This window comes from Pteronotus mesoamericanus, unplaced genomic scaffold (genome assembly GCF_021234165.1).
Source record: "Pteronotus mesoamericanus isolate MK-2021 breed Mesoamerican mustached bat unplaced genomic scaffold, CSHL_Meso_final contig_181, whole genome shotgun sequence".
NCBI classification, from domain to species: Eukaryota; Metazoa; Chordata; class Mammalia; order Chiroptera; family Mormoopidae; genus Pteronotus; species Pteronotus mesoamericanus.
Window position 1 is genome coordinate 568,082 of NW_026555077.1, and position 23,453 is coordinate 591,534.

The following is a 23,453-nucleotide window of genomic DNA, read 5'->3' on the forward strand; positions in this document are numbered from 1 at the left end:
GTATTCTGGAATTTAATAAACATATCTATACAAATACCAATTGCAAAGTTCTGCAAAAGATTTGTGATAAGACTGTTATATAAGATAATGACTGTTACATTCCTTTGTAGAATAAAAATAGATAATAATATACTGCAATGTAAAATTGATAGGATAAACATTATAAAATGGAAAGTTATAGAAATTCAAAATTCAGTGAATAAGGAGTTAGAATTGACCAGAGAGGGTTGAAAATTCTTGAATGATATGAGACAAAAATAGGACTTCATATTGGGAAAGTTTTAGATAACCAAGGAATAAAACATAAGGGCACTTACCTCCTCTTAGGGGCATGTATAAAATCTGTAGGAGGTGACTATGAAAATACATTATTCTTAAATTACATAATAACAAGTTTTCATTCAATTAGGCTATCACATATATATGTATGTATGTGTCTGTGTGCATATATATATACATACATACATATTCATATGTCCTCTTCTACCACCCAGTAGGAAAAGGCAACCCATCTAATTTCAATGTTTCATTTCTTCTTCCAAGGAGAGTTCTAAATCATTTCCATTCACTCTTTAAAGTTATACCAGAATTAGTATTCAAATGATTAAATTGGAGACTTGGAAATCTATAGCAAGCAACAATAGCTTTTCCTTTTTATTAAGGATTAGAGTATACAGAAAGCCCCAGGAAATACTGTGCCTTAAAAAACAAATAAACATGGGCTTTGGAGATATACAGGCCTAGGACCAAAATGCTGGATATGTTGTTTACTACCTGAATTAAAGTTGAGAAAGTTATTCATCTTCTATGAGTTTGTTTCTCCACTTACATAATAGAACAAAAAAATGTAGGTTGCTGTGAGGATTCAATGAGGTAACCAATGTATAATGCTTAACTATAAATGATGTTCAAAAGTTGTTTATTTTTTCTCTTGTACTATCAGTAACTTACAATCATTAGCTATAAAATACTTTTGGATAAGAGATTTTTTCAGTAAATGCTTTTTTGTAATTCATGTTAAGTACCTTTTCTCATTGAAAATAATTTAACATGTTTCCTCAAATATATAATGCATCTTCTTGATCTTTTATTGTTGTCAACTTAGCAGTCATTAAAATTCAGAGGGTGCTTAATAAATGTTAATAACTAAATAAGCAATAAAGTTATCATGTGTTTTGATCTGCTCTTAGTGACAGACACAGATAGTAGAAAAGTCAGGAGGCTTGGGATAAGAGAACCTAGATTTGAATTCTGGCTCAGCAACTACCTGTTTTACCAGGGGCAGATTATCTTACCTTTCCAAGTTTGTGTTTACTTGACTATAAAATTGGGAAAGCAACACCTTATTACATACTGTTGAGATGGTATATCATATATAGTAGGTACCCAGTGAGAGTTGAATCTGAATCATGATGTTGATGGCTCTATCATGATTATGAACTTAAATCATTCTGCTGTACATTTAGCAAATATGCAAAATTAGAATAAGCATTTATATTTTCTAAGCTTCTACTGAGTTTGTCGTCTATGGGTAAAATGGCAATATAGACAGAAAATTCTTGCCCATGCAGACTGCCTCTGAGCTCTACTGCCTTCAGCATAACACATAGATGTGGTAAGAATCCATAAAGATCTATTTAACCTGACTAATTATTTGCTACCCCATCTAGTATACACAGTTGGCTATTAAAAAAAATTCTAGCTCTTTAATTGGCCATTCCAACATTGTCACCAGTTGTCACCTCATCCATTCTAAACTCTGTCACAAATGTTAATCTTCACCCTCTAAATGCTCCACTGCCATCACCTTGTACTTTCTAATCCTTCTTATTTCTTCTCTCCTGTCTCTTCTCATTTCTTCTTCTGTCCTCGATATTTCATGTGACCACCCAGTTACAGTGATCTTTTCTTCTGGTAAGTGAATCAAATCACCATCAGTATGCTGAGCATAAAATTTATGGTTCTAATGCTATTGAATGCTGTGGGTGTGCATCCTAACAACTGAAACTCTTTTGGTGAGTTTTGACTTTCAGATTCGGAGTCATTTAACTTGCTTATTGGGTTTAACAACAACAAATACAAGTTGTTCATTATATAGAATATTTAAATATAAAATATCAAGAGTTTAGCTAAATTATTCCATGCTATTGCTGCCTTAGCACCCATTTTGTGTGGCCAAAAGGCAAGCAGGGACCTTGAACAGACATCAGCCCTTCCTTCAGGCCATATCCTAAATAATAGCTTGAAGAGTCACACCTAAATTTAAGTTCCTGACATCACTTTCCCAGCTGTCCTTGCCTCTTTTTGTTCTTCTCTTAGATAAACATCCCCCCAATACATTCTTCATGGTTTGCAATGACCAATTCAGCCTTGGCTAAATCCGTCCTAAAGCACTCTACCCAGGGACCTTAGTGAAAGCATATGTTCCAGGTCCGGTTGCTCTCTCTGCCTCTTGCCTTGCACCCCTCCTGTAGCCCCTTGGAGACATGAGAGGTATCTCTTCCAGGACCTGTGAACAGTAAAGGTCTCGAGTTCAATTTCTTCTGTCGTCTTCTATTGCACAAGGGCTCACCATCTGACACCCCAAGGTATCAGGTATTATTTTAACAAAATCACAAAAATATATATAATCAACAAATACTATATAATGTTTTCACATAGCATTGGCACAGTGATTTAACTGGGAGGAAATATACCCACATCAGTAATTAAATAGTGCCAAAAAATTTCAGTTTGATATCAGGAAAAGAGAAGAAACACAAATTGTTAGCTAATATAAATTTAGTGTTTACTATATGGTAGCTACTGTGTTAGCATTTTACAAACATTACCTCATTTCATCTATGTCATTCTCGTAGGGAGGTACTAAATGAGGGGAAGGCATTTTGTTCAAGTCACATATCTAGTAAGTAAAGAAATAGAAACTCAAACTCTCATCACTCCTATTCCAGATACCTCAAAGCACGATGGGTTTTTCAATGCAATTGAACAATTCAATAAAAGATAAGCTCTGTGCATAAGCAAAAGCAACTCTTTATATTTATTTCATATTAATGATGTATGAGCAAAAAATTGATCAATGACATATTCTCAAGAAGACAAGTGAGCAATTATACAAAGATTCATGTACAATTTTCTTTTATGCCCATATTACAAAACATTGGTCCCTAACCCCATTGCAGGCCAAACTACAGAGTTACTACCTTTTAAAATAAACATATATTCACTAGTAATCTGGAAGACAGACATATACCTGAGTGTAAAATACGATTTTAAAACTTCAATTTGCACAATATATATCACTTCATCATGGGAAGGACATAGATTTAACATTATCCCAATTATTTAATGAATTATTTAAACTGAAATTCATAATTTTTATTGTAATTGTTCCATTTAGTAAAATTTGTGGGCCTAATTTTATGTCATTTTAGTAATCTAAAATTTTAGGTAATTTTATTAGAAAGTACTCGTATACCATAACATACTTTCATCTTTTTCTTCCTCCCTTCTTCATTTCCTCCTTTTTGCCTTCAGTTTCTACACTCAACATTCATGTATTGAGCACTAATAATGTGTCAAGCAATATGTCAAGCAGTATGGACATTATTTTCTGTTCAGCTGATCAATTACCGAGACATTAATTTGAAAATAGGTTTCTCACAAATCAAATATATCTAAGCATGTTCTCCTCTAAGAAATATTATATCTATAAGATTAGAAAAACTTTATGATCCCTTTGATTTATTCACTTAATATCCCAATGCAATAGTATGTAATGTTACTGGGGAGAAAATACAAGCATTACTCTCTTGCCTTCTGATTACAGCTCTTATGTTCACAATATCTCCTAAATCCTTTTAATATCTCTAAATTTAATTTAGTTCCATGAGAGGAAAGGAGTTTCTGAAGACAACAGAACACATTTTTCCCATAGCCCTTTAAATCAGCCAAAATCTTTCAATACTTTATGGCAGGAGCCATAGCTTTAAAAGAAACCTTATTTTGTAGCATGAGCATGGGCCCCGGACCTGTGTCCAAACGACTTAGTGAAATACAGTAAAGAATAACTTAGTTCTGGACTGAAAAGGGTTATAAACAGCTCTCTTATATTGAGCAAATTACCAGCTATCTGGAAAGTATAATATATTGGCTTCTGTTCAAAAGAACAACACTTAATGTTGGCAACACTGCCAAATTCCTGCTTTCTTATATTTCCCTTTTCCTAGAAAAAGTGATTAAAAGACCAGTTCCCATGCCAGCTGGATGCTTAAGACCATCAAAGGTCCTCTCTCAGGATTCAGAACTTGATATGGCTTAGAAACCACTATGCTAATAGATAACCTCCTCGGCATTATAAATCAAAGCCAGATGACCACATTAAAATTCTATCAGCTGTATCAATACCCTGTGGTTTATAAAGTACTGTTGACCTAACTCTGGAAGATGTTTAGAATGACACAAAAGTTCTGCCCTGGTTTGGGGTGTGTAGCTACAATACTTTTCACAGTTAAGAGTTATTCATCCTTAGCAAATAGCCGATTCTCTCTACCTCTTTACTTTTATTGATTTTATTTAATTGAAACCTTAGAAGAAAGGAAGACGACTCCGGGAGTTGAGGTAGAAACAGAAAAAAAAATTTACTATTTTGAACTGTTCTTGGTATCTGCTGATTATAATTGCAAATAGCAAAAGCCTTCTCATACAATTTAAAATCTTGCATCTTCTTAAAATTGTAACTACATCTCAAAGTCTTACAATAAGTATACCATTGCATTTCAAACTTTTTCTTCTCAAACCCACCGTAAGAAATACATCTAAAATCTTGACACAACACACACACACATAATAAAAGTTCAATCAAACAATACTTTACTTACCTTTATTGTGTATAATGCCTTCTACCTTATTTTAACACATTTTATTTAAAAAATACCTGTAGTATCCAATAAGTACAACTTTTTCTTAAGTTTTAAGTTGTATCCTGCAATTTAATGACACTGAATGATTCCAATGTGTCTTAACCCATTAGGACTTTACAAAAATTACTTAAGGCAAAGGCTATTCACATATAGATTTAATAGAAAATAATCACTGTAAGCATGCAGATCCAATATAGTATAAAAGATATTACAATATTAAAATCTGAAACAATAAACTAAAGAACAAATACATTTATTCTTTCATTTATCTTTCTGTGGACTGATTAATTTAAAAATAGTGGATGCTAGCTTGATATATGCAAAGTTACTGTTAAAGCCATAGGGATAGAAGAACAACAGTTGTAGAGCTTACAAACACAGGTGCTTTGTTAATCAAAATTAATACAGCAAAGAACAGAAAGTATATTTTAACAAAGGATCAAAAATAGTACTATTATTAAATTTCTTTGATATCTTACAAATTAACCACATTTTTAGATATGGTGAACTAATTCAAATCTAATCTGATAATGATCATAACCATGAAGAAAAATCTTAGATTTTACTCTCTAGGAGTATGGGAAGTTCTTTTTTCCACAGATGAATTTGAAACCCATAAAATGTCTGATAAAAGACATTTTTATCCAACTTAAAATTTCCCTTACAGAAGCTAAAAGGCAGATTATATTATGCTCCCAGGGGAAAATACAACAGTAAATTTTATTTTCTTTTATACATATATAAAGCATCAATGATAATCTGTAATGGATCAACAAAACTTTGAGAAACACCAAATGGCAGAGATCAAAAAGCAACTGTCTTCCCAATTCAGAAATCCTCTCTGGAGCATCTTTAGGAGAGGGTTAATTCATTAATGGTTCTTGAATTAACACCTTTCCTGTGAAAGTGTGGAGAAATGTACAAAAGAAGGACTTTATCATGACTGCTTGTTTATATTGAAGCCAGGCACCTAAACAAGTGTCTTTCAGAAATTATTTTGAAGAAGTTAGGGGAAAGGTCACCACATCATCTAATAGTTAAGGGAAAGAGTAAATTGAAAACAAACAAGCAATACTCACTAATGAAGATTCCTTTCGTTATTCTATGTAAGTTATATGATGCCCATGTCTTAATTTATGCTAATTTGAACAGAATATGGTAGAAAAGTGAGGTGTGTTCTATTTATTTTTATTAGATATTTCCATTACCATTTATCCCCCTTCTAATCCGCCACCCTCTGTGATCACCCCACTGTTGTCCACGTCCATGAGTCCTTTTTCCTTTATGCTCAATCCCTCCACCCGCTAATGCCCCTATTAGCTGTCACCTTGCTCTCCATCTATGAATCTGTTTCTATTTTGCTTGTGAGTCCAGTTTGTTCATTAAATTCCACATATAAGTGAAATCATATGGTATTTGTCTTTTTCTGACTGCCTTATTTCATAATGTTCTCTAGGTCCACCCATGCTGTTGCAGAGGGTAAAAGTTTCTTCCTTTTTATGGCTGAGTAGTATTCCAATGTTTTGATTTCTGATTAAAAGATTCAAATGTCTTGAGATACTAATTTCTACAGAGGTTAAATACTTCAATACTTGAAACATGGACATTGTTTTCATCACATGCTTCATAAGAAACTGAAAACTCTTTGGGTATTAAGCTACATTGAAGACATTTGATTTCTATTTATTTAAATAGGCAACACTATAAAAATTATCTCATCACTTTGATCACATAATCACAAGCAGAGTTTAGCCCTTGTTTTCTTTTGCCCAGTCAAAAAAAATATATATATATATACAGTATTATTGAATGTTGCTAATATATACCCATCAAATTCTTTACATTCTCTACCATAGTAATATTACATATATTACTAAAATTATGTATTAAGTTAACTTAATTAAATATTTATAAATTTGTTCTATTCTAATCATAATCTGGGTATGAAAACAACCCAAATATCCATCTTTCTTGTTTGTAGTATGCCCCAGTGTTGCTAGCCAATACTAACAAGCAGCATTATGGTGCTATGGGCAAAGTAGTAGTTAATCAAATATAATTAAAATCACTGAAACTACTACTTTTCACTTTGTATTAATGAGGACTGTACCATCAAAACTTAAGGGCTCTGGATATTTAAAACAGAGGGAATTTAATGGAGGGGATGGATTACAAAAGGGTGGGAAAGCAGAGAGACAAACCCAGCAATTAGAACAGCAGGAAAGCATTACTGCTCCTAGGGTGAAAGAACAAATAGATGAGGCATAAAGACAACCAAGAGCCAGTTATGGCATGGAAAATGGAACAAAGAGGTTCCTTGAGAGATGGAGACATTGCTAGATATTACCCAAAGCAATGAAGGAGGGGAAAATCAAATACCCTGGCCTCTAACTCCTCATGTCCTCCCTTCTCCCAAAACTACCTATCCTTGACCAACCACAGCCTGAAGACATGGCAGACTTGTAAATGCAGCTGAGGGATTAGCTCCACCATCTACTTCCAATAGCATCGGGCCCAGAAATGGTGCACACAGGATGTGTACATTTCCTATGTACACCTTTATTGAGTAGATGTATCATTAAATACTTTATCAAGAAGGTCCAGATGAGTGCATGCTATGTGCAACATTTCTCTACACTCTTCAGAAGTTTGGTATTGCAGAATTAACTTATCCCATGGAGGTATTTAATTGCAACTTACTTAAAATAAGCATATCTTTAATGTTTGTGTTCAAAGATTTATATAACCACATGGGCTTATAAATTCTTCTGAACTAAAAAGACTAGGCAAGAATACATTTATTTATCTATAAATTTAAAAAATAGTATTGTTCTTCAATATAATAAATTATTGCATATTAATATTCCAAGTAATAAGTCATGCTAATAGAACAGCTCAGAGAAATCACTACAGGTAATATTTTAGCATTTTATTCCGTACTTTGAAGCACATTTTTCCAAATTGACTCAGTATGACAATCTATTATCCCCTCTTTTTTAAAAGAAAGAAATCAGAATTATAAATAGATTTGCTTAATGGCACCATATATAAACATATAGGTTTTTAAATAATACCTTGATGTTCAAAATTGAAAATACCTATACACCTGAACAGTTTACCTGGGATATGTGATGTATCAATGTGCAGGAATGACTCAACAGATAATATGAGACTCTTCAATGATATTCCTGAAGTATAGCATAATTGATTTCTATTGCTATTGGTAATTCTTCATTCTCATAAATAAATCATTTACTCTCTTGTATCCAAACTAAACTAATTGATGTAGTCTAATTAAAAGACAAATGTATTGGACAAGTGGGCTGAGAAGTAATAAAGACTTGCCATATCCATTTGTAAATCCACTTGAAAAAGTTTTGTGTCTCCCAGTGGAAATATTTTCTGTGGAAATATGCCTTATGTTTATGCTTTAATCAAAAGCCTTCCTTCTTATTACAATATCCTATAAGTTCCATTCAGGTCTACTGTATTAAAGTAACAGAGTTGTGTTCAACTTTGTTAAAGTAAAAGATATCACATTTAAGAAAAGAACCTCTTCCTTCCTTTGATTAAACATGACAAGTAGAGAATAGAATATTTTGAATTCATAACAGGAAGGTGGCTTAAAATGTACAAAATTCATACAGAAGAGTTGAAGTAGAAACAGATTGAAATAATTAGCTTAAAAATGACATGTGTTTTTAAATATGTTCAGACACTGGGAGGATGTAGATGAGGATGTTCCTTGTATTATTTCCGAAGAATATTAGACATTTTGGACATGTTAACATAACTGTATTTATTAATAAGGGAAGAATAAAACAATTGATTCACCTTAAACTCACTATAAAACTATATTTTAAAAAGTCATCTGAAATTTATGTATTGATGCTGAGCTGATTTATATTCCCCTTGATTTTCCACATCTAGAAATACCAGGTCCTGAAATGTGATCAATGTGGTTCTAGCATCTCCTGTTCTTTGTTATGTCACCCATGAAACATTAACTCGGACCTTCCACATAATGCAAAATGCAATTTGAAGACAGGAGAAAAAGTTAATTTCTTCATATACTGTTTAACAAATTTTGTTACATATAAAATACTAATAATATATATTAAATGCAGTTGCAATCAAAATCACTTTTTAATAAATTAATGACTATATTAGCTTGTGCTTGTAGCAAACTACAAATGTACTCTAGACAAACATGTATTTATTTGAATCCAAAGTTTAAGCAGGGAAAATGCCAAGTGTTGCTTTATTGAGTAGATGTATCATTAAATACTTTATCAAGAAGGTCCAAATAACTCAAGTGAATCCTTCAGAGATTTATCAGTGAATAATATTATTAGGAGAAAGGAACACTTTGACATTTAATATATTGCTTCACTAACCTTAAAAGACAAAGTTAAAATGACAAGAATGTTGAAATTATTAAATGAAATTTCTTGGTAAGTCCCTTAAGGTAAACAGAGAAGATGGTCACAAATGATAAAGTTGGTAGATCATAGAATGAATTTCTCTTTTGTATTATAAACCAGGTGAAGAGAGTTTTGTTTTTCCTGATTCTTTTCTCTAAAAGAGACATTGTGGCATTTAGGAGATAAAAGTGTATCATTTGACCTTTAAACTGTTTCATTAATGTAACCACAAGCATCAGAGTCATTGGGTGACATGTTTGCACTTTCAGGCCTTTAGCACTTAAAGTTATTTGATAACTGCTACGCAACTATTTGCTTTTTATAAGAGACACCTTGAGGAATGTGCTAGATTAAAAAAATAGAGTATATAGTGTAAAGTTTAATAAACAATATAATGTAATCAGTATTCACACCAGATTTAGCTATTTTAATGGGGGGGGGGAGTGTGGTTGAGGGTAATTTTTGTTTAATTTGTTTTGTTTTCTAATGAATTACAGAATACCACAATATATAATTCTAAATATCCAAATCAAAAACATAAAATATAACTCTAACATTACATTTGATGAAAAGTATGTCACCTGACTTACACTTAATTAGTTTTTAAGTTCTGCCTGTATTGGTCTATGTATACAGAGTCAATACCAGTTGCAGGAAAGGAGTTAGAAATAACCGAGAATTTCTTGTAAATATATATATTTATATATATATATATTTAGTGTATATATATATATATATATATATATATATATACTAAAACAGTTAAAAACCCATGGACAATATAAAAAGGTTTAAAAAAAATGAGATACTCTCTATGGAATTCTAGAATTACTATCAGCAAATTACTTTGGGTTAAAAGTAGTGTGCATCAGATTTCTCTCGCATATGACAAAAAAGATTTTTTATTAAAAAACACTGTAAATAGTTAGAAAGATCATTTAGAGAGAGATTCTATTCTTTTTAAAAATTTTGAACATCAAAAGCTTCCTAAAGTAATATATTACAAAACTCAGGATATAGCCAAAAAAAAAAAAATGGATGAGGTACAGTGCATACAAGTATACAAGGACTGCACCAAACCAACACTGGAAAGACACTGTCCCCACTAGTTAGAGAAGCATTAGTATTGGAAGCAATAAGTAAACTAACCATAAGTTTTCTAGAAGCAAAATGTGAATTCAGGTATCTCAATTAGCCATTGTATTTATTAGATTGTCCATTAGGAAAAAAAAATGTCAAGATATATTATCAAAAGACAAGCAGTCTACCAAATCCTTTAGGCTAAAAATATTAATGCCCATTCCAAATACACAATATGCTGCTACAAACACACATAATAGACTGTACCACCCATGGTATTTGTTTATAGCCCCTGAAAATAGTGTTTCATTCTACCACTATTGTTCAAACTTTTAAAACGAACTTAATATAAAGAACACAAATATGGTCTTAATTTATATCCTCTATGTGAGAAAGATTTCATTGCTTTTATCATCAGTGAAAAAGTATTTTACTAAGTTATAAAAATTATTCATTATTTTTGTATATACCCAATGGCATTTGTGGTTACAGCAAAGATAACAAAGTATATTATAAAAGCATGTTATTAGTGTATATTAGATGCTAGAAGTATATGCCACACAAATTTGGACTCATAACCATGTTTCACAAGGTATAAGTCATATACCACACCCAGATTTTGGATCATTAAATTTAAAATATGTTACGTGATCTAAACAAACATATCTCACTCTTCCACCTTAGACATGGCATGTATACTGATTTTGTTCAATCCACACTTATAAGCCAACTACCACCCAGTGGAGAGAAAGAAGATCTTCCAGGGAGATCTGATGTGTACATCAGGTGGAAGTGTCAGGGGGAGAAGGGAGGGCAATGGAAAATGAAGGAATACGAGCATTTAGCCTTGTTTAGATCTAAGTACTGCTGATCATCAATTTATATTTTCACAGGAGAGAAAATGTTTCCAGAAGCTCACTCTGCAGTGTTGCTTAGGGGTAACATCAGGCTATGGATATTCATTAATAACAAAACATTTCAATGCTCAAGCTTAGGTGAAAGAGGGGAAGAAAGGACAGTGAGAAAAAGAAGTAACACTGAAGCTGGAAGGAGGGAGAGAGGTGGGAAGAAAAAGGAAAAAGAGAAAACTGGGGAGGGGGCGCAGAGAGAGAGACCTCCGTCCTATACATATGCGTGAGTGACAGCATGTGGAACAGGGAAGAAGTGTGTGCCTTTAAAGCAGTAAAAGAGAATCTGAATGTGAAAGTGGTTGTTAGAGCATGGAAGAGCCAACGTGTGTGAGGAGGTGAAATAGAGAGTATGTGAAGGAGTCTGTTTAAGAAAAAGACATTTGTGACGGTGGAAAAATGGTACAGGAGGGTGTTGGAGGGAACATGCATGTGTATGTGACAGGGATAGGGAGAGAGATGGGAAATGTGATGGCAAAAAAAGGGATGACAAGATCACAGAATAGGGACTTTAATGAACAAAAGTGAGCAACGGGGTAGGGTGAAGAGTGGAGGAAACGGGTTTAAATAAGAGGATCAAAAATTAGAGTGGGGCTGATTTTTTAAAAAGCGAAAATTGAGGGTTAAAGAGAAATGAGAAGAAAGAATAGACAGAAAATACAAAAGGAGGGGAACGAGGCAATAGATGGAAAAGAAAGTAAGAAGAGGGTGGGAAAAGGAGAAAAAGAAAGAGAAGGGAGAAAACGGAAAAAGCGATAAGAGGAAAGAAAGAAAGGTAAAGAGGGAGAAATTGAGCCTAAGTGTCCAACTGAGAGGGAAAATAAATGGGAGCAGGGAGCGAGCAGTTTGAAAAAGTCACTTAGACTAGAGTAAAACAGAAACAAACCTGATAAACTTGTCAGACTCTCCAAGAGTACCCAATGACAGTAAAACAGAGACCTTGTGAATTGAGTTTCAAAGTGCCACCTGTCCTTTCTAAACCGCACACTTCACTCATCCCGGGGCTACTTGGCGTTCGGACAAAGTGCTTTAGCATCACGGATCCAGCTTGCTACCTGCCCCGGCGTAAAGGGACCAGGGCTGGGGCAGAATCAGCACCTGGATGTCTTGAGACGTGGTCTTTTGACAGTGATCGCCACCAGCATCATTACGCGGTTTAAAGAGAAGACCAAAAAAAAAAAAAAAAAGTGGAAAGACAGACGGAAAGATAGACTGAGAGAAGTACGAAAGGCACGCCGTTCTTCCTACCTAAGCACCGCCGTGTCCCCTTTTCTGACCATCATGTTGTCCACGGCCGCCCAGGGGAAGTCCACACTCTGTCCAGCCGGGAGGCAGGAGGGCAGCAGGCAGCAAAGGCTGAGCAGCACCGCCGCCAGCCACTGGTTCGAGCAACAAGCACCCTGCACCAACAGCATCATGTCCATCCCTGCTAGGGCTGCTCACTCTCCAGAAGCTTTCAGCTCGCACTCCCCCACCCCCTGGTGCTGGCGAGTCTTCCCGGGAACCAGGCGGCGCGCCACAGGATTTTTGTTTTCCTTTTTTTGATGGGTGGGTGGGTTTCTTTCCTTTCTTTCTTTTCCCCCCTCTAGTTGTTGTATGTTGTTTCTCTCTCTTTTTTGGCCTCCCCTCCTCCTCCTCCTCTTTGCTGTCCCTCCCTCCCTCCCCTCCCACCCCCTGGCACCACACTACACCTCCTCTCGGTTGCTTCTGGCCAAGTCCGGAGTGTGTCTAATTCTCGGGCGGCTCGCACACCATCTAGCGAGGAGGCGAGCGCGCCGGCAAGTGAGGGAGGAGGCGCGGTGGCGGAGGCTGGGCGAGCGGCAGCGGCGGCGGCTGCAATCGCAGCAACAGCAGCAGCAGCAGCAGCAGCAGCAGCAGAAGCAGCGCGGGGCGCAGCGGCAGCCCGGGGCTCGCGCGCGTTGCCAAGCGGCCGTTTCCTTAGCAACCCCGCCCGGGGACTGGGGATGCAGCAGGGAGAGGGGGGAAATGAAGAGGGAAATAAAAGAAAAGAAAGAAAACGAAAAAAAATATATCAAGAGGAGGTATACCACAATTATGCAAACTGCGGGGAAAAGAGAGCTGCATCGTAAACAGAACGCTTCCCTTCCTGTCATATGCACTGGAGTGATGCTTTGCTAGAAAAGTCTCCGAGTAGGGCTGAGGTAGAAAGCAGAGGGGTGCTTTGCTTTCCCTCTCTCTTGCGTTTTACCTCTTGAGGCACCGTAACTTTAAAGTCCTCCAAGTTGTGGTCGGCGCCATCATGATGCCGGGGACTGTGAGGTTTTGTTGTTTATTTTTTATCTATTTACATTCTCTCCTGGGTGGCCGTGCTACAGTTAACCAGCGGTCAACTATTTAACTCTTTACCTTTTTTTGGAAATAGGTAGGGGCAGTGGCTGAGGCTGCTTTTTGAGAGGACAGAAGTGGAGGTGCATGCAAGGTCTTGCAGTAGAGTAGCTGGGATGTCTATAGCATCAGTCAGTATGATTTAGAGGGCGCCTCCCTCCCCCGTGCGTGTTGACACGAAATTCTTTGTGGGAGGGAGTGTATGTGTGTGAGGCATGGTCAAAGTGCAATGTGTGTGAACATATGTGAGTATATAGTATGCGCGCGCACGTGTGTGCGCGCGCGAATCCTGCGCGCCCGCCCTGTGCGCGCGCGCGCGCGCGCTGCACGCAGGCGCACTGGGAGGGACGGGGCGGGTAGTGCCGGGATTCGGAGTGGGAAAGAGGCTACAATCAAGTGTTTTAATTGTGTAGAGCCAGGCCGTCCTGTTATGTAAGAGGCACTTTAACCCATTTGAGCCTATCAGGCGGAATGATCAGCGCATCCGTATCTAGGCAAGGCAGGGATATCGGGTTTAACGAGTCACAGGGTTATATTTTTTAACTGTCTCCAGACCAGGTTGGATAGGCTTCCTACTCGGTGGTGCAGAACGGCTACCCTGCTTCCGACGCCGCAGTACCTTGGACGCTAGCGCCGCGGCTGCGAGCCGCTCTCCCTGCCCACGGCAGAGTTGGGTGCTGGGCATAGGGCCGCCCCCTTCATCTCCTACTTCTTGAACTCATTTCCGGATTTAAGAACATTTAGATATTCGGGGCCGTTTGCAGATCAGTGCAAGAACCGAGACTAGAGTCAATAGCAGCTATGTCAATCAATCTTGTTCAGTGAGGAGTTTGGAAAGCAAAGCTCGGAAGTGAAGGAGAGAAACAAGTAATTTAAAAATATGCTTGCCAGCTCCTTTCATTCTTCCCTTCCTCCACCCCTATCCTCCTCAAGCAGTTTTTAAAGATTTTCTTCGCCTGACCCCAGTCCTTCTTCCCTTGGAGGAAATACATAAACCAAAAGCTCACATATTCCAAACTCGTTTTCCGTAATGCTTAGCAGGGTCCTTTGGCGAAGCGCGCAGAAGCAATAATCTCTGCAGGGGTCAGCATCCGGCTGCCTCCCCAGACTGAGCTCTTTACGAGGCAGGCAGGGAGTCGTTTTGCTTCGCGGTAGCGGTGCTCGGAGTAATTTTTATCGCCGTTCATGAGGATATGTGGAGAAAGGGAAGGATTCCCATCACCTGTGACCACCACACTGACTGGTCGAAGAGCCCTTAACCAGCATAACCTCGCTGCTGAACTGACGTTCCAAGGCTTGGCAATTAACAGAGACATTTGCAGCAGGAGTTACTGGTGTTATTAGTATTCAAGCCTAACTCTCAAACCCGGCTCGGGAATTGAGAGTGCAATAGTATTCAACTGCATCTTAAAACATCGATAAAATGTTAGTCATTTGTGGATGAATGAAAACATTTTCTTTACCGTCTGGTACGCTAGGAAAATAATCGTCGACTGACAGACTCCTGGTAATATTGATGCCAAATACCTAGATAACATTCTCATCTTGTTAACTGTTTTTCTTTCTCTCATGATACATTGATGGATAAAGCTTTAAATTATCTAGGGCAAACCTGGGATTTAAAAAAATCGACGTCATATACATGGACAAAACTATGCTGCATTATTTAGAATTTTCTCTAGAAATGATCTAGATCCATTTAAGGAGAAGCAGAAGGCACAGCTTCCGGCACTGTAACTCAGTTTAATGCTATTTTATGCAGGGATAGGGTGCCAACATTTTCTAGTAAAACCGTGAAAAGCATCCTTTTGTAACTGCTGTTTTCCTGAGATCTGACATCTTCAGAGAGGAGGAAAGAGGGGAGGTAGAACGTCTGTGACCAGGGATGGAGCTATGCAGCAGTTTTAATATGTACAACAACCCTTCAGGCTGGTAAAAGGAAACTGGAACCACATCTATTTAAGGGCAAAGAGTTTATTTATTTCTAGTTTCTATCTCAACTTCCATTCACCAATCACAGAATTTAACTCTCACAAAACCCATCCAAAGGGAAGCAATAACTAAAGCTAGTTTATAGATGTGTGGACTATTGGAGAGGTTATTTACATATGCATTGGGCAGCCCCTACAACTACCATACTTTTGCTGTTCTTTTGACTAGGGAGAAAAATGATTTTAAAAACTTTTATGATTTCCTTTCCCTTCAACCTTTCTAAGGACATATATTTGAGAGGATTTTACAGGGTTTCCAGTTTTGCTTTTGAGATCCTAGATTTCTTCCTAGCAGAGACTTAAATCCTGGTAATCTTGGCTCCTTCTGAAGGAAAACCAGAATAAAAACAAACAAACAGAAATGAAAGAAAAAGATTCATCCCAACTCATGTAGCACATAGTTCCTTAGTAGGATTTGTGTTTAAGTATCAAAAATAGTTTACAACATTGTTTGAACTTTTTAGTGGGTGTAGTAGGATATATACTACCTTGGTCATAATTCTTAGAACTGACATTGCAATGAATTACTACTTCCTTTTGGATCATGTACTTCATTTTGTTTTCAAAGCTTAACTTATAATATTTGAAGAAATATGATAACCAGTATGGAGTTAGTTTGGAAGGGGGAAGACAGAGCTTGATTGTGGTAATTGATTATGATGTTATGTAGATTGGTTTATACCCTTGTTTTTCATGCCCTATCACTCCAGGGTTATAGGAAAGATAGTTAAAAGGAAGCTTCTTCAATTTCCTTAGTTTGATAAGCTTAATTTTTCTTTGACAGTGTTAACAAGACTATTATTAGGGAAAATTTAGAATATAAATTCACATTTGTCTTTCGATACTGAATGGATAAACTCAGATATATTTTTCATGCTATTACTGTCTAGGCATGAGAAATTTTAGGCAAAACAAGTCCCAGGATCCAATGGGAAGAGCTAATGAGATAATGTAACTCCTGAATCAGTCAGTGAGCTCTTATACACAGGACATATGAATAATAATAGCTCCTTAACTTGGGCCATAATTGATTCTCTATCTCTAGCTTAAGGTTGGTACACCTTATCAAATTTAACTGACCTGTAGTTTGCAGGTCACTGTGAGACCTAAGAATTTCAGGGAATTTGTTGGCAGTGGAAAATCTTCCTTTATAAAAAGGCTTTTCAACCCAGGCACTTTAAACATTTTGGGACAGATAATTCTTTGTTGTCAGTACTTCTTTGTGTATTGGAAAATGTTTAGCAGCATCCTACACCTTTACTCACTAGATGGCAATAGCACTAGTAGATGCTAATAGTTGTGATAACCAAAATTTCACCAGATGTTGGTTAAATGTCTGTGGATTAGGGGAGAAAAGTCAAAAATCGCCTAAGGTTGAGAACCAATCTATTATAGATACATTTCTAAAAATATACCATCTTGTGCATTTCAAATAAGATAATAAAACAGATTTGTAATAAAATAAAAATTTTTATTTGAATTCTGTAACTATAAAAGTACCTCCTCATCATCATCAATAAATCTCTGCGTTTACTTGCCATGTGATTACTGACCTAGGTTAGCAAGGATGTTATGAATTTAATGGCTGATCATAAATGTCTGTCTATGATTTCTCTGTGGGAACTCTTTTATTTAAGCCAGAATTGAAGTAATAGTTCTCATTTTAAATGAAATTGTCATTTTGTGGTTGTTTGAATAAAAGTGTAAGTCGATGGTGAGCTTTTTTCGGGCAAGAACTAAGTTAAACCTTTGTATTTTTATATAGTGACAGCTACAAGGTACAAAGTCAGAAAATGGCTGTCAAATAAAAGAGAGTGAAAACAAAGTTATTTCCATGTTAAATCACTCTATGTAAAAAAAAATCATATACTCATTCATTTATCATTTTTAAAAATATCACCATATCTATTAAGTGTAGATGACATGCAAAGGAGAAAGAAGTTTTTCTATGTTTGTTTTGTTTTGTTTCAGAAGCAGGCAGGGTGCAGAGATATCTATGCTATTTTCAAAGCTGTTCAAATCATTTTCATATAATGTCCCTGCAAATTTCACATGAGCATTTAAACCAGAAAGAGAAGTCTTAAAATAAGTATGAGTGGTTGTTTCCAAGCTTTGGCAATTATGAATAAAGCTTCCTCAAACATCCATATGCAGGTTTTTGTGAGCATGTAAGTTTTCAACTCCTTTTGTTAAATACCAAGAAACCTGATGCTGGGTAATATGGTAAGAGTACATTAAGTTTTTTACAAATTGTCAAACGGTCTTCCAAAATGGCTGTATTATTTTGCATTCGCCTCAGCAATGTATAAGCGAGTTCTTGTTGCTCTGCTCCACATCTTCACCAGCATTTGGAATCATCAGTGTTCTTAATTTTGGGCATTCTTATAGATGTGTAGTGTCCTACTTTCCTTCACATTTCTCTGATGACATATGACATGGAGAATGTTTTCTTATGCTTCCTTGCCATCTGTACATCTTCTTTCATGAGGGATCTGTTAAGGTCTGTCAAGCAAAGGTTGTTGGTTCCAGTTTAATGCCAATAGGAATTCCTTACTTGGGATGTGGTAAAGAAGGAAAATGTATTCAGTGCAAACAGCTTAATTACGGTACAGCAGAACTGCAGAACAACATTACTGAGGAAGAGCTCAATAGTGTCACAGGTCACATAAGAGACAGCACACCTATAGAACAACAGGGCTCTGGAAGAGTATAGTTATGAGGCAACCTCGGGGCGACCTCGGGGAAAAGTGGCCCTGGAGATAAGTGGACCTCAGGGGAAGTCTCCCTTGGGCGAGTTGCCTATTCGGTTGGATAACTGTGCTTTGCTCCAGTGAAGGCTAGTTAGCTCTGCCCTGCTCCAGTTTGATCTACCTGCACACTCTGCTCTGCTCCTTTCTACTGCTGTCTTTTCTACTTCTCTATGGTCCTGCTAGACACGTTCCGTGTTTCTGTTTCAACTCCACCCTGGGAGACAGTCTTCAGGCTCTGGTGGAAGTTAGCTCTCTGAGCCAGTGGAAACTGACTTATTTAGAGAGGTCCCCACCTCTGGTCCCTAATTAGTCTGTCCTCATGCAAATGAGACTCTAAATCCTCACAGTTAGCTCGGACCAAAAAGTAGTCTTCTGATTGGTCAGAAATGAGCCACTCTGCTTGGTTGGTGAAGATGCTGCTAGAGACATAGCTGCACAACTCTGATTGGACAGAGAAAGTATCAGTCCTATTATTTAGAATAGAATTTCAGGAAATTCTTTATCATCACTGGCTCATACTGCAGGAACAAGTGCAGGCAGGCAGCTTAGTTCAGGCTTCTCCCTGAAGTGTGGCTTGGGTGAGAGCTTATCAAACATATCTGGGACATTATTGGTTGTTATTGTCAAATACTTTGTTCAGCCCCACCCTCTTCATTCTTTCTTTCTTTCTGAGACTCCAATGGCATAAATGTTAGGTCTTTTGTTACAGTCTCACAAGTCCCTGAATATCTGGGGTTTTTTTTGTTGTTGTCTCTTGTTTAGACTAGGCGATTTCTTTCTATCTTTGAGTTTACTGAGTCTTTACTCTGTCCTCTCCATTCTGTTGTTGATCCCATTCTTTGAGTTTTTGGTTTTGGTTATTCTATTTTTCTGTTCTAAAATTTTATATTAGTTCTTTATATCTTCTATTTATTTTTTTGTTGAGACTCTTTTTCTTTGCTGATACGTTGTTTCTTTGTTGAGAACTTTATTTTTCATTTGTTTCCAGCATGTTCTTCATTGTTCAATGAAACATTTATATGATAGCTGTTTTAAAATCCTTTTCAGACAATTCTAACATCTCTCTATCTTGGTGTTGACATCTGTTGATGTCATTTTCTAATTCAAGTTAAAATTTTATTCATGGTATGAGGAATGATTTTTTTTATTAAGAATTATTTATTTGGGTATTACAAGACTCTGGAAATTATTTAAATCATCTGTTTTAGTAATAGTCCTCTTAGAACTTTCTGCTGGGGAAAGTTGGTAACAACTCTCTGATGTGCGATCAGGGTAGAAGTCTATGTTCCCACCCATAGAGGGGTGGTTCCATGTCATTGATAGGCTGGTATAAAAATTCAGGTTCCCACTAGGCCTCTATTGATTCTATCCTGGCTGGGGGTGGAGCAGTATCTTTTTGCTCCCCACATGGCCTCTACTGACCCATAGTGTGAGGAGTGGTCTTACTTATGAATGGTAGTGAAACTTCTAACTCTCCACTAAACCTTCTCTGACATAGCAGGGTATCATCACTGCCAGGTGGGGATGAAAATCCTGTCAACTCAACTCATCCTTTTTTAATACCACCACACTGCCCCTCACCTCCACCCCTGACCCTGGCAGGGGAGGAGGTTTGGGAAGCTTTGTGCAGCCTGGTGAGAGTAGAAGTTCAGTTTCCAAATGGGACTTTGCTTGTAAAGGTGAGGTGGCACTGCAGTTGTTTTTGGTGGTATTTGGCCGGTCAAACGCACTTATTTTCAGAAAGCATTCTTGCTAGGGTGCCCCTTTTCTGGCACTTTGGCTAGAAAGAGCAGGCTTTTGTTTGGGATTTCTTTGTCAATGCCTGTTGGCATTTCCGAGTTGCCAGCTTCTCTACTACTCAGTCTAGCATAATACAGGAAGCAAAAGGAAAACCCAGGGAACACGCAGCCATGCTGCTCCTCAGGTTCTCAGGTTGCTAGCCAGTCTGAGTTGTCTTATGTTTGTTTTACACACGATATAATGTCAGTGTTTCTGGTATACTTGGTGGGAAGAATGGGGAAAACGTACCTAATCCATCTTTCCCAATTCATCATGCCATTAATTTTTTTCATTATACCTTTAATTTTTCTGGTAACTCAGCCTAGGTTTTCATCTCATCTTAGAATGTTACTTGAACTGGGCTTGTTTATTACTACGATAGAATATAATGTAAGTAATGTCTACTAGGGAAACATAAAAATTTAAAGAAGAAAGCTATAGTGTATAACAAACTTTCTTAACCACAGAACTTCACTGACCCAGTAAATATTTCAGGACACACAGGCTGTGTTTATACAATACCACCGAAATAGCTGTTTCTATCAATCTATATTTTGTGGTTCTTTCACTATTGTTGACTGTCTATGTAAAACCTCATAACAATATAAGTAAATGTGAAGATGTTTACATATAGTAGAAAGATCTTATGGCTTAAAATGAGAGAAAAGTCAAATTTGTTATGGATGTAGCTAATTTTAAAGCAGTATTTTTAAGTTACATAATAAAATTATAACTGGTGTGAAAACTGAAATAGAGACCTTAATTTTTGTCAAGTTTTAGCCACTAGATGGTGAAGGATGAAAGACAAATCTTTTCTTGAATGCCATCCCAGCTCTTAAAAGGCAGAGGGATTGAAATAACATGTAATCTCTAAGGTTCCTTCCAGAATAATCTGATGGACTGTGTATGTTTACTGATTGAACAGTGTGGATCAAGGCTGCCTGATCCCAGGCCATCTCGGGCCCCTGTGCACTCAGTGTCCCCATTCCATCTTTCGGTTTCTCTGGATATGATGACTGCACATGCGCTCTCCAGGCAATTAGTTTTTGTTTTATTATTATTTTAATAATATAATTTTAAAAATATCTCACTAAACATAAGTGACGTGTAAGCTCAGTTAAGGCTTTTTCTTGGAGTTCAAGGGAGGAATTTATTTTGACTATGAGATGGGGATTTGTGCACATAGAATAATGAATAATAGACATAGAGTCAAAGCTGGGTTTACAGGATTGAAGAAATTAGAATTTCTCTAGGCATGTAATTTTGGTAGGAAAGTAAATGTTGTCCTTATATCTTATACCTATACTTTCCTGGTGTGCACAGTCAAGACCAGGTACACAAACACACTTTATTCATAATACTATAAATTTAAGAGATTGACATTGATTTTAAGAATATTTTAATAGAACTCATGGAAGTAGTTTTATAATTGAGACAATTCTTCAGTTTAAAGAGTAGTTGCCTACCTCCCCACAATTTCTACATGAGTCATGTAAATGATAGTGTCTTAGAACAAATAAAATTATGCTCTATTTCTGTAATTATAATCTAGGGGCTACACTTACATTTATTTGTCAATTTTAATGAGATTTATAAGGTAAGATTTATCTGTGATCATTTATGATCTAATATTCCATAAGCCAAAAAGCAAATCCAGCTGCTGTCAGGAACTCATAATAATATTTAGTCCTGACTCCTTTGAGAAAGAAAAGAGGACTGCGGCCAGACAGTAGCAAAATTTCTTAGGGTCTGATTAGCTCATTTTTTCCAAACGCTTTTTCTGTTAGCCATATCTCCATTCAAAATCCAATTTTGGTGTTCCCAAATGACTAATTTATCTGGATTATTCATATATAATGAGTGTGTTATTTTTCGGTGCAGGATCACATGGCTTTGGAGACTGAAACCAACTTTATTTCATTAGGACTGATTTTCTAATTTCCACACAATTTTCACTGCAAAATGGAGGCAGCAGTATAGAATGATGATGGATTAATACTTCTCATATTTTTAAATAATTGCTCTTTCTATTAATCATGATTCCACCTCACAAATATATTTATTTCAAAACTATTTTTGTTCCAGATGATTAGTAAATTCTCTAAAGTATCCTGTGACCTGGGACACCATTATTACTGTCAAGTTTAAGAAGCAATACAGCTGCAAAGTCAAGAAATTTAAGACAAAACAGATATGAAAAATGTATGAAAAATCATAATATAAAACCCACCACAAACATTCACTCAGAAGTTATTTTCCAGACACAGTGATTTTTTTTTCATTATCTCATTTTATTTATTATTTGGTATATTTGTTTATTATATGTATATTACTTTAGGAAACAAACATTTAAAAACAGATGTACTTACATGTATTTTAAAATATTTGTTAATCATAGCTGCAATTTAAAGCATTAAATTATAAACCAATCAACATAATTGTTTTGATTCCTAAACAATCTTCCTAAAACATACTACTCTTTTCTCTTTATTTTAGGTAAGTGTAATAAATTTGTCCTTATTGTATCTTTCATCTTTAAGACCCTTACCATATCTCCAAATTAACATTTAAAATCAAAATGTTATTCAAAATTGCTTTTATTGAACCTATATTTTCATTTAGAGGAATAAATTTTAAAAGTTTTATCTCTTGGTTTCCATTTATCAGCAAAAAGTTACTGAATATTCTCCATCTCTCCTCACCAAAAATGATGATTCTCTCTTGACTAAATTACTGGTCTCCAACATTCTTTTTGCTCACCTACAATCTCATATTTTAGAGTAATTTTTCTAAAACACAAAAATTATTATTTCACTTCTCTTCTTACACTATTTTATGGCTTCACATTATTCTAGGGAAAATAACCAAATCCCTAATACAGTCTGTAGGATATATGGATCGATTTCTCTCCTTCTGTGACCTCGCCTTGGAAGTCATGCACCACAGTGCTGTCATGCAGAAGCTGTTGTGCAATCTACCTGTGATTCGGTGTGTGAGGGTACTCTTTGAACACCAGGAGGCAAGATCATTCTGAGAGCCATCTTAGAGGCTGACAACTCCATCAATTGATTTGAATTTATAATATTAAGATCATATTATAAATGTTTTTATATATTTAAAAGTATTTTAATTTAGCCAACTTTTTAGGTCATTAATATATATCTAAGCATTATGTTTAATTCCAAAATAATATTTCATGGTGTAGCTATGTGCAAGTATATAGCTATAACTTTTTTTAACACATCCTCTATTG

General features: G+C 36.2%; 1 protein-coding gene across 1 annotated transcript in view; it reads right to left on the reverse strand.

The window, feature by feature from the left end:
- LOC129065590 (neuronal growth regulator 1) overlaps window positions 1-12,940 on the reverse strand; it is a gene marked incomplete at its 3' end in the record, with an annotated part of 556,915 nt that extends 543,975 nt beyond the window's left edge. The window contains exon 1 of the mRNA XM_054566839.1: window positions 12,583-12,940. Within this exon, the coding sequence (XP_054422814.1) occupies window positions 12,583-12,758 (176 nt within the window). The remainder of the gene's footprint in view (window positions 1-12,582) is intronic.
- Between the last annotated feature and the right edge of the window lie 10,513 nt (window positions 12,941-23,453).